This window comes from Mesitornis unicolor, unplaced genomic scaffold, assembly GCF_000695765.1.
Source record: "Mesitornis unicolor isolate BGI_N332 unplaced genomic scaffold, ASM69576v1 scaffold53520, whole genome shotgun sequence".
In the NCBI taxonomy this organism is placed as follows: Eukaryota; Metazoa; Chordata; class Aves; order Mesitornithiformes; family Mesitornithidae; genus Mesitornis; species Mesitornis unicolor.
This window is the reverse complement of record NW_010157273.1, coordinates 6-14,171: the sequence shown is the minus strand read 5'-3', so window position 1 is coordinate 14,171 and position 14,166 is coordinate 6. Positions and strand designations below refer to the sequence as shown.

The 14,166-nt window shown below is 40.4% G+C and overlaps 1 protein-coding gene across 1 annotated transcript; it reads right to left on the bottom strand.

Moving 5' to 3' along the window:
• Window positions 1-4,574: 4,574 nt before the first annotated feature.
• Window positions 4,575-13,861, bottom strand: DLC1 (DLC1 Rho GTPase activating protein; the record flags this gene model as incomplete). Its single annotated transcript, XM_010179282.1, has 10 exons — window positions 4,575-4,948; window positions 5,479-5,652; window positions 5,832-6,049; window positions 6,765-6,986; window positions 7,898-8,012; window positions 8,408-8,621; window positions 11,001-11,199; window positions 11,435-11,594; window positions 13,455-13,631; window positions 13,735-13,861. Coding segments are annotated over 10 exons (1,727 nt in total), but the record flags the coding sequence as incomplete, so codon positions are not given.
• Between the last annotated feature and the right edge of the window lie 305 nt (window positions 13,862-14,166).

The following is a 14,166-nucleotide window of genomic DNA, read 5'->3' as shown; positions in this document are numbered from 1 at the left end:
TTCCTCATCTTTTGGTGCAGACCGTTGAGGCACGGCATCATGTCATTTAAATGAATGTCCACTTCTACAAAACATAAGCAAACTGCACTCCACAACCTTCAGTATAAGTCTTAAAGAAAGACTTGCTCATTAGCAACTTCCAAAATAACTGAGTTGCCTATCTGTAACTTTATTTTTGACACCCGATTGTTTCTTACCCAACAAGGTAGTGCTTATCTGTGGCTTCTAAGTTCTGTAATTGTGTCAGCTAATGAAGAGAGGACCTTTTTTAGGTCTTCATAATGCTTTAGGTCTTCATGAAGCTAGTGCTGGAATGATTGCAGGGTTTTATCCTGCGCTGTTTTAAATGACTTATGCTCTTGATGCTTCTCAGGGAGAGATTGTCCCACAGCCTCAAAGACCTCTTGCTGTGTGGAAAATGCCTTTTCCTTTCCTTCTGCCTCAGATTTTCCTTTAAAAAATTTTTATCCCAACTTGTACACCCACTCATTTAGTTTGAACTCTTCTGTGTTTTTATGACCTTCCAGTGCTAGTAGATGTTTACTACATCCCTCTTGTCTAGTGGCCAGATTATGTGTATTGACTCCTTCTGTACAAATGTACCCCTTCAGTGCCTTAACCTCTTTTGATGGAATTTTTTTCTTTGAATTCTTTCCCATCCTTCACTGCTTTTTTACTGTCCCTGGCTTCAGCTAGGAAGTTAATTTATTTCACAAATTCTAGATGCCTCGGGCAATACTGGAAAATATAGTAGGATGGTGCAGAGGGGAGAGGAAAGTGAGCAAGCTGTGCCTCAGATAGTGCTCAATGCAAATGAAGCATGGATACAAAAGAATCATGGGTGCAAAAGTTGCAAAATAGCATCAATAACAGGAACAGTACTTCACTTTGCCCCCAGTGCTATGCTAGTCATCATTCTAGACACTGATCCCTCTTCTTGCAAGAGAAATGATACAGCTCTGAGCTGACAGATGAGAAATAGTTCAAAGTACTTTTTCAGAAATGTTTAGTATTTCCTTGTGTGATGGATGCAGACAATGACTGTACTGACATATTACGGTGTAACAGTCAAAAGAATCAGCATTTTGTTTGAAAATGTAATGCCTATTCAATGTCTCTTTAATGCTCTATTTAAAGAGTGTCTTGACTTCACTCTTTATGATTGTAGAACACTGTTTCCAGCATTATGTAGGAGATCCATGTATAACATTTAAATTTAATATGTCTTAAGTGTAAATATCTACCTTTTGTTATGTAGCCCGAGTCATGGATACTGTTTTCATATCAACCTTCTCCTGACACAGACTGTTGTGAATATATACTAGGTCCTGCTCTTTCAAAGGTACCAGACTGCAAAGGTACTGCTTTGCATAATTTTGAAGTCTCAGTTTCCAGACCGTCCTTGTGTGTTAGTGGCATTGCCTTCTGGCCTTTAAGATGAAGGCCACTGATTATTTACAGCTTCATAAATATCTAATTGTGGAGTGCATTACTTGAGGAATGACAGAAAAACATGGATATTTCCATTTTAATTTGTTAGAACGCAGTATTGAAATTCAGCATGACTGGAGCACACAGCAGGCTGGACCTGTGCTGCACTGGGGATGCCACATACGCAGGTCAGCCATACCAGCACCCTGCCAGAATTGAACGGAGGCCCAGCCTATGCTCCTCTGCGGCGACCACTGCTTAAAGCAAGAGGGTGTCTGAGCAAGGGCCAGTGCTGAGTGACACCTGACAAGAAACACAGACATGGAAACTTGAATTCTGTTGTCCAACTACAACATGGGTACCTGCAAATGAAGGTGTCAAGAAAACAAACATGCACAAGATTGAGGCGATCTAGAAGAGTAAAAATTAAATCATGTTTTAGAAATATTTAGGAAAATGCTGTTTTAAAAGTAACCTAAATGCACTTTAAAAAATAATGCACAGTAAATTTTTGAAGTGCCTGAGGATCCAGTTGTACATTAGTGTGCTTAAAAATACAAACAAAACCAACAGTACAGAGAAAAAATAAAATAGCTCTAACTCTGCTTGTTCCAAGGGCCCAAAACTGTGAACAAATCTGTCTGGATTTTTTTTTTTAAATTTTGCAGTTGTTTTACTTTCAGTATTGACTTGGAAAGAAAAAAGACCCTGTAAGAGCCAAACAAATGCCAGTCCCTTATCAGAAAGGTTCCCTAAAAGACTCTTTGGTGTGTGAGACCTAGTACCATGACAGCAAGAGGCTGGCATTTGTCAGACTGTGAAGCAGCATCCCTCGTTGCTCCCTTGGGAACACTGTGGGAAGCGATAGCGATCAGGACTTCGGGATGCTCAGATGGATAAAGAATACGATGATGTTGGTAACTGAAAGGCAGCAGGCCTCCTTCCAGTGGCTCTGTCAGACAAGCCTCACAAATCAAAATCCTCTTTCAGATGCCCAAATTATATTTCTGTTGGCTAAGAGTTTAAAAAGTTTTTAGAGCTGCTTGAATTAACAGCTGTCTTTGGCTTAGTTTTTCACCTTAGTCAGTTGTTTGTATATCCTCCTGGCCTTCTCTTTGGCTTAATTTCATTGCTGTGCCTGTGCTTTAACTTTCCCCAATTACTTTCACGCTTGCATTTTTTAAAGGGAACCTATGACTCCACAACTAGTCATGCTCTCATTCTCCCTGTTCAAAATAGGAAAGTGCAAGTTATTTTTCAGCATTGCATGCAACTACCTGTGAAGTAGGAGTCTGCTTTGTTCCCTGTTGAATTCAAGAGTACCTTTCCACAAGACAGCAGCAAAACAGAGGTTTCATCTTTTTAACTGTATGAAGTTATTGACAGGAGTATTTCTGTCCAGCTATCTCCTATCGTGAAAGCTTGTCTTCCAAAAATTATGAAATTGCTTTGCTACCTGCCTCTAACAATGTTAAAAATACTGATCTTGGATAGGGCACAGGTGGCTACGCAGTTGGTAGCAGTATGTAAAGAACTGGTGGTAAGAAAAATGCTGCCTCTTCCACAATGAGAGTGGAAGGAAGAATAAAATAAAAAACATTAAGCTTCTCCAATTTTAAACATTTAATAGTGCACTTATTGAGTATATTCTGTACAGACATCTATAGCAAGTTAAACATTTTCCTTTCTCTCATGTAGATCATAGTCATGTAAAGCGCATTTACAATACAAAACATACTTGAGGTACAAAAACTCAAAAAGAATATCTGAGGTATAAATACAGGTATATTTTAAATAATCTTTATCATGCTTTATCTATGTTTGACAGTACACTGTGGGCAAGTATACATGTTTACAATAGAATGGTATGTACATCATACAATTTTACAAATTCAAAAGTGTTTGATGTAGAAGAATATACAAGGTTTTCCTACTCATGAGGAACACTGTTACTGGAAGTACTACATTATTTGCTATAATAAAAAAAATCTTCATCAAAAAGCTTAAAATAATACTGACAATGGTAACAAAGTCTCAGTCAAAATTCCATCTTGCAACTCATTCATACCCTAGCCACAAAATACATTTATCACTTAATACTGCACCTTCAAAGCAAATCTTTATCCTTACAGTAAAACCTACAGAAAGACACCTTTCTAGAGGACCTTAAGACTTCCTACAGTTCATACATGTTGATTCTCAAGGAGAGGGAATATTCCAAAGGGTTTAAAACCCAACAAAACGCAAGACAAAACCCTACCCTCCTCTCTGCCCCCAAATAAAACCCTCCAAATTGCTCACATCCAGGTTCTGTTCATGTTAATGTGCAGCTTTTAAGAAAACAGGCAAAGGAGGGAGAGAAAAGGAGTGCTTGTCCGACCCTTCCTAGCCACCTCATCCCGCCTGCTGCTGCAGAGGTCCTGCCACCTCCCAGCACTGCAACTCCAGTGTTGACTTTTTCCTCTTGAGCTGTTAGAGTACAGTAATATATATAAAAGCTCATTAACACAGATAGGAATAAAAGCAACAAACATCTTTTAGCAAATTAACAATTGATGTTACTAGCTCTCTTCACCGTTGCATAGACATTTCATTTCTAAGCTGCTATGTTGCTCAAAACTATAATTGCTATAGAATTGCTTATCACTCCTGAAAGATCATCTGGATGAGGAGTGGACAGTAATTGGAGCAAGCCTCTTGTAACACCTGGTTAGGATTTTTAACAAGGTTAGAGCTGAGGAAAATGCAGAACTGGCACATGGGAAGGATGGCTATGCCTGGTCCACAGGGGAGTCTAATTCCAGGTTGAACTGTATCCAGCATACTAAAATCCATTCTGGTTGCCTATCAGTGTACCAGACACATTTCAAGTTCGACTTCTGCTATCCTTTCAACCATTAACACACTCATTCACACTTTAATCTCTGTGCAAACCTTTCTCTGCTTATCTCAGTGAGAACACATTGAAGAGTACCAACTAATCCAGTGGATACACCAGTCCCTCCACTCACTACAAATAAAATGACATGGGTATGTACATAAAGATAAGTATTTCACATGGGAATGATGAGCCTTCACCATATTTCATAATATATTTTGCATTTAAAGAATCTTGCTTCTCAGAAGCAATTCAAACATCTTTTTTTTTGCAGAGTCCTCCTATATATTCCAGTCAAGGCCTACACTATAGACCTTACACAGACAGGAAGCAGCTTTAAAGTGTATGGTATGGCCACAGTCCTATAGTAATGCTCACAGTCAAGTTCTCATGCTGTCATCCTTTCATGACATGACTTGCAGATGGTATACCAGTCCAGTCTGCAGCAGATGAGCCTCAGTTTTGGGTAATGTCTACGTTGCTGATGGGTGGAGTGCATGGCTGTTCCTCTTCAGTAGTCACCTGGACTTTACTTCCTTGCTCTCAGGACTCTGATGACTGAATGAGTCTCGTATCTTAACAACTTCAGATGCACACAAGTGTCCGAAAGACTTGGTGTACCAGTCTGGCATGTGGCCCCTAATGTGTGGAGAAAAAGTAATGAGGAACTAGGTATCAGCACCTTTGCATTCATTTTCTTAGTCAGAATCAAATATATATCTAGCTGGTTAAATGCCCAACTAGGAAATCTCCTTATTACTGCTTATTGCTCAGCTCAGTCTCATTAATATATAGGCTTGCTCAAAACCAATTTTGCTGCACTGAGTTTTGCAAGAACTTGGTCCTCTTTACTAACTTAATATTAAAATTAACATATCCTTGCACCCAAATACATCTGGATTATATACCAATATTATTATATATATTTGGATTATATACCAATAGCTATGGTGGAGCACATACTGAAGGCTTCTAATGCAACAAACCACACCTGCTGTTAGATGTGCACTGACGCTCTGCGACACCTCAGAGACCTGTGTGCATGCCTTTGGTAAGTACTTACTACTGGCCAAGCTAAAGCTTGTTGAACCATCTAAATTTTGCACTGACTAGATGGAAACTATACAAGAAAAGTTACCACCACAAAAGAACAAAGTGGAAATTAATACCTTAAGTCAATTCTGCACATGTAGGTGAGTTTAGATTTTCCTGACCCGCAGGGCTCAATCAGATACCTAGACAGGAGCACATTGACTCTAACGCCTGCCACTGGAGCACAGTCATGGTCCACTGACGTTGCTAAAAGCACACAAGCTCCTTTGGGGAAGTTTGTCCTCCATGTTCTAAGAAAAAAGAGAAGAGAAAAAAAGTCTTACCTTAGACAAAAAATAATTCAAACATCTAATAAGGCTTCAAATCATACACAAGCAGATATTACCTATATAACTTACATCCTACAGAAACTGTAGGCAAGTAGGCAAGTATGTGTAGGATATGAACACCACACAAATATAATTCTTACCTTAAGACTACGAAGTCCCTGGCTGGGTGAGGTGCCATGCTGTTCTGGACATACTGGTATATATCTGTCTGGCTATCCAAAGGTTCAATTACTTTTGAATCTATAAGATCTTCATCCCAAAGATGCTGCTCTTTAAGTAAACGATTTAAAACGTCCTCTGGTGTAGCTGGGATTTCTATGGTAGTTTTCCATAACCGGAGCGGGGGACCTTCACATACCTGGGAAAGTCAGTAGAGTCCTCAGTTTTACTCTTCGTTACGTTTTTTTTTTCCTTTCTATTTTAGTGTTGGATATATACAGCAAATTAAATACACATGCACACACATATGTATATATTGTACTATATGTATGTTGTCATAAGGCTGTTTTTCTAACAGCCAGACATCTGCATACTGACTTCCAACTTATTTTTAAGTTACAGTTACCTTCCCCAGTATGGGTCACTATTAAACTGTGATGCTACTGAAAAGTATCCTCATTTTCCAAGTTTATTTTTAAAATATCTTCAATCTCATTGAAACACTTCTCTCTGTGCTAGCTCTGAGCTGTGAAAAATTAGAGCAGAGACACTTCTTTCCTATTGCCTGCATAGTGGCAGTGCTTTGAGACTTCATTCAGTCTGTCAAGGCTTTGCATGTGTGAGTGAAGGTGTGTAAAAGCAATACAGCGAACATTCCTGAGCTGGGTAAACAGAAGAACACAAATCAGTGCATGTTAGCTGACTACTGCTGAAAGATATGTTGTTTTTAGACATGTGCAACTATGCCAAAAGATTAAGGTCTGGTTTTTATGTTGGGTTTTTTTTCCTTTTTTTCTTAAATCTCTTCAAAGTAAAGGTGTGCACTGAGTCTTCTGTAATACCCTATGTCAAAAACCTCCTTATGTTAAAGAATACGAGCTAAAAACCTGACTGTGGCATGAGAGATAGGGTACCTTCTTGTAGGCCAGTTCTGCTTGCTCTGAGGTGGAGCAGCTGACCCAGCCTTTAAACTTCTCCTTCATCTCCTTGAGCAAGTCGTCCACGCAGTCCTGGAGGTAGCAGTGGTAGTCGGAGGGCTCAGCGGTGCTGCTGCCACCCCGCAGTTCCTCCAGGCTGAGGGGACGCAGGTCCTGCTCCGTGTATGAGTTCCGGCCCCTGCTCATTTCTTCAGGTATCTGAGGGGTAAAAAGGGGGAAATCATCCTCTTGCAACTCTCTCCTCAAATCACAGAGTTAGTCTAGCAGCTTGATAGTCACAGAAAGACGGGTACACTAGTTTTGTAAGTGGTGGGACGTGTATGTGCCAGGTCAAGCACTCAATGTGAAGAAATGCCAGAATTAGCTTTGTGATTTTGATTTAACTCAAATCAGCTGCTCATTTATGAGGTGTCTTATTTTTTACTGTGGAGTATCCCTCTTTGCTACACAACTCAGATCCATTCCCACAGCACAGTTTACCCTGCAGACTGAAGGAAGGAGGAGTCAGTTGTCAGCCACAAGAAAAAAAGACAGGCATGTCTTCAGTTGTGGACTCTGAAGAGAGTCGATGACAGTGAGGAAAAACAGGACTCAAGACTTGTCTGGTTCTCCATCCCAGGCCCTAGAGGGAGCATGCTTCAGTTTCTACAGACCCTCCAGCCTACGGTCTGACAGTGGCATGTTCCAGGACGCTTTTGTGGCCTAGCCTTGCTAACTCTTGGGAATTTAAGTATAAAACAAGCACTGAAATTCCTGGAAATAGCTTCTTGCTTTGTAATTAGAGCTGAAGTTCACAGATCTTCATGGCTGCACAATAAAAGCTTGAAAACATATTCTAAATGCAGCTTGGATATAACAGAAACACCCCAAGCCCCATAGCTGCCTCATGACTTTTGAGTGCCAGTGCCAACAAAACAATTCTCACTTCTTCTTGGCACCACTTCTAATTCAGGCATGCGCCCAGATCAGGGTGCAAACGTTTTTAAAAAGCTATTTCTAATGTATTAAACTTTATTAAAATAAAGAGACATTCCTAGCTTTTGATTATACAGCAGACCTAAGCCATGTTGGTCAAGTCCACCCATTGGTTTTGCAGATAGGTGTTTTACCTGAAAGAGCTTCTTGCATTCAGCGATCATGTGAGCTAGCCCTTGGGTTGCAGCCAGATTTTCATTCAGGTCTTTCTGATCAGGTTTTCCCAGGCTTGGTTTTCTTTGCATCACCCTTCACAGGGAAGAAAAGCACACATAAAAATCCAGTTACTGAATGCAGAACAAGAGAAACGTTTGGTTAGAAAACTGTAGGATTCTCAAATCTGCTGCTGATTTAGAACAGTGCTGCCCAGGACCAAATCTTGGCATGGTTTTTTCAAATGTCTCTCACTACTCTAAACTTTTCCTTTGGAATTCCCCCATTCCTTCTCATTTATGAACTTGCTTGTATTTTAACAAACCTCTAACAAAAGGTAGGATCCCATAATCATTCTACACTCCATGCCCTCTGAGGTGTCCGAGGTAATCAGAACTGGTTGAGGCCAAAGCCAGACTATGCCTATTACACAGCACCACTAGCTGTGGTATGGGACCAGCAGCAATGAGCCCTGCTCCCTGGAGACATACCTCGGGGAAGAATTTTCTCTTTTGAGAGTGTTTAAGTGGAAGAGGGAAGGTGCTAAGCAGACGGCCAGGTTTGTCGGTGTCATCTGGTTTTCCTTCACTGCAGCTGTGACATCACTCAGGAAATAGAGAAGAATCTGGAGGACCTCCCTGTTCTCATCGGGTAAAAGCATAATGGCAGCCTTGATAGCCTGGAGACGCTGATCCTTTGGCACATCTGCATAATATTAGCAATTCTCTCATCAGCCCATCGATTTTCCACACACACAGCATGAATACATCCCAAAGCAAACTACAGCTACAAATACTTGACTCAAGTTTGAAGTGATTTCCTTCAGGATGCATATCATTGGTAGGAAACATGAAGGCATTTTTTTTTAACCCACTAGTTTAACCATGCTCAGCTATTTCCTGCCTCACAAGAAATGCAAGCAAGAAGAAATTGTGCCTAGACCAGAGTTAATTTTAGATTTCATTTCAACAGCTACATGCTCCCACAGATGCACTAAAATGACAGAAGCCTGGAGTCAGGCAGTGAACAAGCAAACAGTCCAGCCAATTTAGAAATTCTTTGGCTTTCAAAGAAATTCAAAACATTAATACATTTTAGAATAGGTGAATTAATTAAATAAATTGGCTAGCAAACCTTTTCAACAGTGATGTCATAAAACATCCAGAAAGTGCTTTACCAAACACAGGGGGTTGCTTTATTGGGCAGATCATTCAAAGTCATGCGGTGGAAAAAGAAAGTCAATGCTGTGACGCCCCATACCATTAAACAGCTCCTTGGTTACTAACAACAAACAGCCATTGGAAAAATTTGATGTGTGTCTTTATATAAGGCCCTCTCCTCCAAACTTGAAAGGAACAAAAAATGAAATAACCCAGACCAGATCTGCTTCTTATAAAGGGATTTCCAACAAGTCACCTCTGAGGACAACATCAGAGTCTGAGTCCTGGAGCATTTCTATCATTATTAGCACCACAGCACCCTCACTGTGTGTCTCATAATATATGTGATGCTAACCAGATATTTAATTGGTATTTGCTTTGGGCTTCAGCAACTTCATAAAGCTAGCAGGTGAGTTTAGAAAGTGTTTTTTAAGCAAAAATCCACTGTTTTCCAAACTCTGCCCTCCATCAGCTCAAAGCACATTTAAGCCACATGCAGACAATTTCAGTGCACGGCCTGGTGCATAACACCACAGCAAAAGGGATATTTTGTCCTTTGCAGGGAAGCAAAATTTACAGCTGCTTTAAGGCTCTTTGTTTTACACAGAGATAATACTTCCCGACCACCTCTGGGGATTCCTCAGACCTACCGCCTGCAAAAGGAAAGGAACAGATACTTCTGCAATGCTCTGTCAAACTCTTTCTGGCACTAAACCCACAAAGAGTTGCTGTTTAATAAGCACGGAAGTGGAGAGTCTGATTAATTTTCTTCATAAACCTTCTTGGGAATCCAAACACACACAGAAAAACGCATGTACTGAAATAACAGTGTATGTTTTTATTTTAAACTGTCACCTCCACCTACGGAGCTCTGAAGGAAGTTCCTGTAATCTTTTTGTAACCATCACAAAGAAGGCACAAAATACAACAAGGGTTCAAAGAAGGTGTTTTTGCAGTAAGTTCTGTTGTAGCTGTGCTATCATTGGAAGAATATATGGGGAAAGAGCTGGGGTGGTGTTAGGGAGACAAATAATGGGATCAGCAAGGTGCCCATAGTGCATCAATCAGTTTGCATACCCATGAATATTTTAAAAAGCTTTGGAGTTCTGGTCACCAAACATTAACCCATCTTTGGCCATTTTATAAAGTGAGAGTATTCCCAGTGAAACAATGTTGAAGAAGACTTTCGAAAGACAATGTGTTGCCTGGAAAGATTCAGCACAAAATTACCTAGCTCAATTTATCTAGCTCACAATAGAGAACGTCTCCCTTGCTGGAGTTGAACCTGTCATCTCAGAAAGATTATTTCTTTTTACGTGCATTGATAAACTCTATTTTTATATGATTTATTCTAGGCACTTTCTGTTTATGGTACCTATCAGTAAAGTAGCTACAAGTCAGTATGAGAAAAGCTTTCACCGTAAAGGTTGTTTCCAAAAGTTGTGGTGAAGTATACAAGAAGAGGAATTATAAGAAAATAGAAATCTTTTGGCAGCCTTGCTCTTTACAAAAAAATCTCAGCAATTTAGTGGATTTCAATCCCCTTGAAAGCCCCAAACTCTGTTCATGCAGTGGTTGCACAGCGCCTCTAGCTAGCCACATCAGACATGGCTTACTTTCAAACCGTAATATCAAGTTTGCTCAAAGAAGAGAGGAAACTTTACAGAAAGTTATGGAGGATTTATATTTGGTCCCAAACTACAGAGAAAGGTGAAATGAAAAGAACTTCTACTATAAATGATTGTACAACTAGAACATCAAAAATCCATTCCTTATGGGGCAGCCTGAACTCTGATGGCTGCTGAAGAAAGGTAAAGATCAACATATGCAACACACATAGTGCTCCGAGGAGCAGTATTCAGAAGTTCCACCCTTGCTACACAAATGACTACTTGCCATCTGCCGCAGAAATCTCACTACTTACATTGGTATATCTGTAAGAAGGTCTCAGAGAGTTTGTTGGTCATGAGAGGCTCAGGGAGATCACGGAAGTACTGTTTCAACATGTCTGCTACATCATAAGCAGACTGGCCTTCGTAGTTGACGGCGTCTGTTGCATTCTCATTCATTTGACGCAAAGCCTGAATTCTTGATTTGACTCCAGATTTCCTAAACAGTCCAACCTAAATATATACGGAAAGGTAAATACTTTTACAATGATTCCAGCAAATCTGAAATATAAGTATGCTCTTTAGCTTGTTATGTATGGATTCTAATGTCACAGAAAATTTTCTTTGCATTTATTACCCATTTTGTCCTGTTTTGACTCCACATTTTCAGTCTGACCCAAGGAAGACTGAATAGAAGGCTGGTTTTGGGAAGTGCATGCAAGTGGGATGAGAGTACAGCAAAACCCACCTGATCCAGGCAGTGGTTGCGGAGGTACCGCATGGCTTGCTGAATGCTCTGGGGAAGAGGCTGCCCTGTGCGCTGGACGTTGACTTGCAGGGGTACTCCAAACACATTTCGGTCTTTATAATCTGGCACCTTTATCCTCTTCATGAATTTTGGTACTGCCCTATTTAAGCAAAGAGAATGACAAAATTAAATTAAACCTCTGTTGGCCATTTATTTCATATATTTCCAGTAATTCAGAAAGACAGCAAAAACAAGTGAAACATTTTAGTAATATGAAAAGTAGTGACAGTATAAATTAGCTAATCCATTCAGGGTTGGAAAGGAGGAAAGGACAGAAAACGGAGCTACTTTAAGAGAAAGACATGCAGGGCAATATGCTGCCTGTAAGTATTAATGTGGTGCTACTCCATCAATATTAGTAGGACAAAAGCTACAGGGTAAAACTGCAGGGGCCAGATTGAATTGCAAAAGAGTCAAAATAAATCCTGCGGTCAATGACCCCTTATAACACTGCTTCTTTAGGTTTTGGGAAAGATGGGCATTTGAACAAAGAGCTTTTGTATGTCAACTACTTGTTCTGCAAAGTCCTCAAACTGGGTCCACCACCCACCAGTGTGCATAACAGCAGGAAACTGATGTAATACATTTGAGTTTGTCAGCTGAAAACTTCAGCTCTATAAACAACCCCTTTGAGGCACCCCCCTCCTTGTCAGCCAGTGACTCTTGTTACCCCCACCTCCCACTCCAGTTTCAATAAGAGGCCTTTCCATCTGCTTATGAATCCAAGGAAAAAGTTACTACATACAAAAGAATGATTTACCCCCAAGTCCCCAGGAGTATTGGTTTCATAAAGGGAACAAAAAAAGTGCCACTAAAATGTGAAAATATTGAGATAATTTTCCTTAACAGGGAGAAAAGCTAATGGCCAGTGCAACAGCTAATAGGACACAGCAGCACTGGAAAACAGGGGGACCTATTTAACATTTCAGTATACAGTACAGCTATACAAACAGTGCATTAGATTTACAGCTGACTAATCTGTTACATAGTAAAACAGGACCAATTTGTATTGCCATATAGTTAAGTTTAGGGCATTATTGATATATGTATGAATAATACTTGCTTTGTCAAAAAACATGCCAATGGAATGTGAAAAAACACATTGCGATCTCCACTGAGAATCTGAAGCATGCAGGGATAACTGGTCAATACTTATTTCTGTCTTTCAGAACAAACAACTTCTGTATTTAGAAGGGCTGACATAATAACAGCCTTTGAACAGGAGGTACTTTGATGCTGAAGCTAAATACTCTCTGTGACTCCTGGGGAAGGGAGGAGGCTGGCCTGTGGTAGGGAGAACAAAAATTTTATTGCATCTTTTGCATCCCAAAGGTTACACAGGAAGTACTGCAGATACAATAACAAAAGAGCTTTCTATTTCATACTCCTGACAAAAAACTTTAAACTGGGTTACAAACACCTGGCCACAGCAGAAATTGCTACCTACAAAAATTTCTATGATTCTCTCAGTCTTTCTTCCCCCCTCTCATCTTTTTTGCAAGTTAACTGGATTTACAGTGGTGGATTTAATGCGCTTTAAAGAGGGGAGATGTTTTTTTGGCTAGTGAGATGCTAGAACTAAAGGAAATTTACATTATTTAATGACATCATTATACAGAGAAACTAAAACAAATATATAAGCACAACAACTAGTCCTTCTTTTGCTATGGATAGTGGATGTCTTGCTCACAAAGCTGGTCTGTTCTTCACTGCTTTTATTCCCTCACATGCCTCCTATAAATATACTTCTCAAGCCTAACAAGTTCACTTTATGTAAAGGGTTAGTGCTTTTAGCCCTGTCTTAGGAAATGACAAATCACCGTCAGCATAGACTGGAGGAAGACGTGCAAATATGGAAAAAGAGGGACAAGGGATTCATTGCATCTTTCCAAAAGTTGCTTAGGATGAGTGCAACTTTTGTGCTTGTATAAGCAGCCCGTCTACACACCCGTGTCCTTACCAGCTGAAACCATGCTTGTTGGAAGGTGTGTACTTCTCCAGGAGAGCAGTCAGCTTCAGGAGAGAGTACTTCTGCAGCAGGTTCATCTGTGTCACGGACTGGCAGTTGATCTGCAGGGATGCTGAGCTGAGGCTGGGCCGGTGGGAGCTCTGGAAGCTGTGCCACCTCAGCTTGTGCCTGCAGAGAGGACAGAGCAAGGATTGGTCACTGTAATGTCCCTGAATTACCACAAATGTACTGCTGCCGCTCTCTGCCCTTGGCAGCTGTGTCTCTGCCTCACCTGGTGTGGTGCAGCACATCCAGGTACTTCAGATGGGAACTAACCCACAGCTCAACGTTAACTACACCGTCTTGCCCTATCAGACATTCTCCAAGGGCTCCAACACCCTTTTTCAGAAGCCCTTTCACTATTAAGGCAATGAGAATCAGAAAACTCCATCAAGAAAAAATGGCCCAAATTTCTGAAACACATCAAATGGGAACTAAGCACTTCTAAAAGTCCCATTAAGTTTACACAAGCAACTGTAGACAACTAAATGACAGCACAAACCAGGACCTAAATGATTTGCATCAGTTTTGAAGAAAAACTGGAAACTAAGCTAGAAAGAATTCAACTCCTTGCTCTACTCACAATACAAAATACAGCCAGGTAAAACTCCTAGCAGAAACAGGGAGACCACTGGAATCAGAATCACACAGAATCACAGAATCG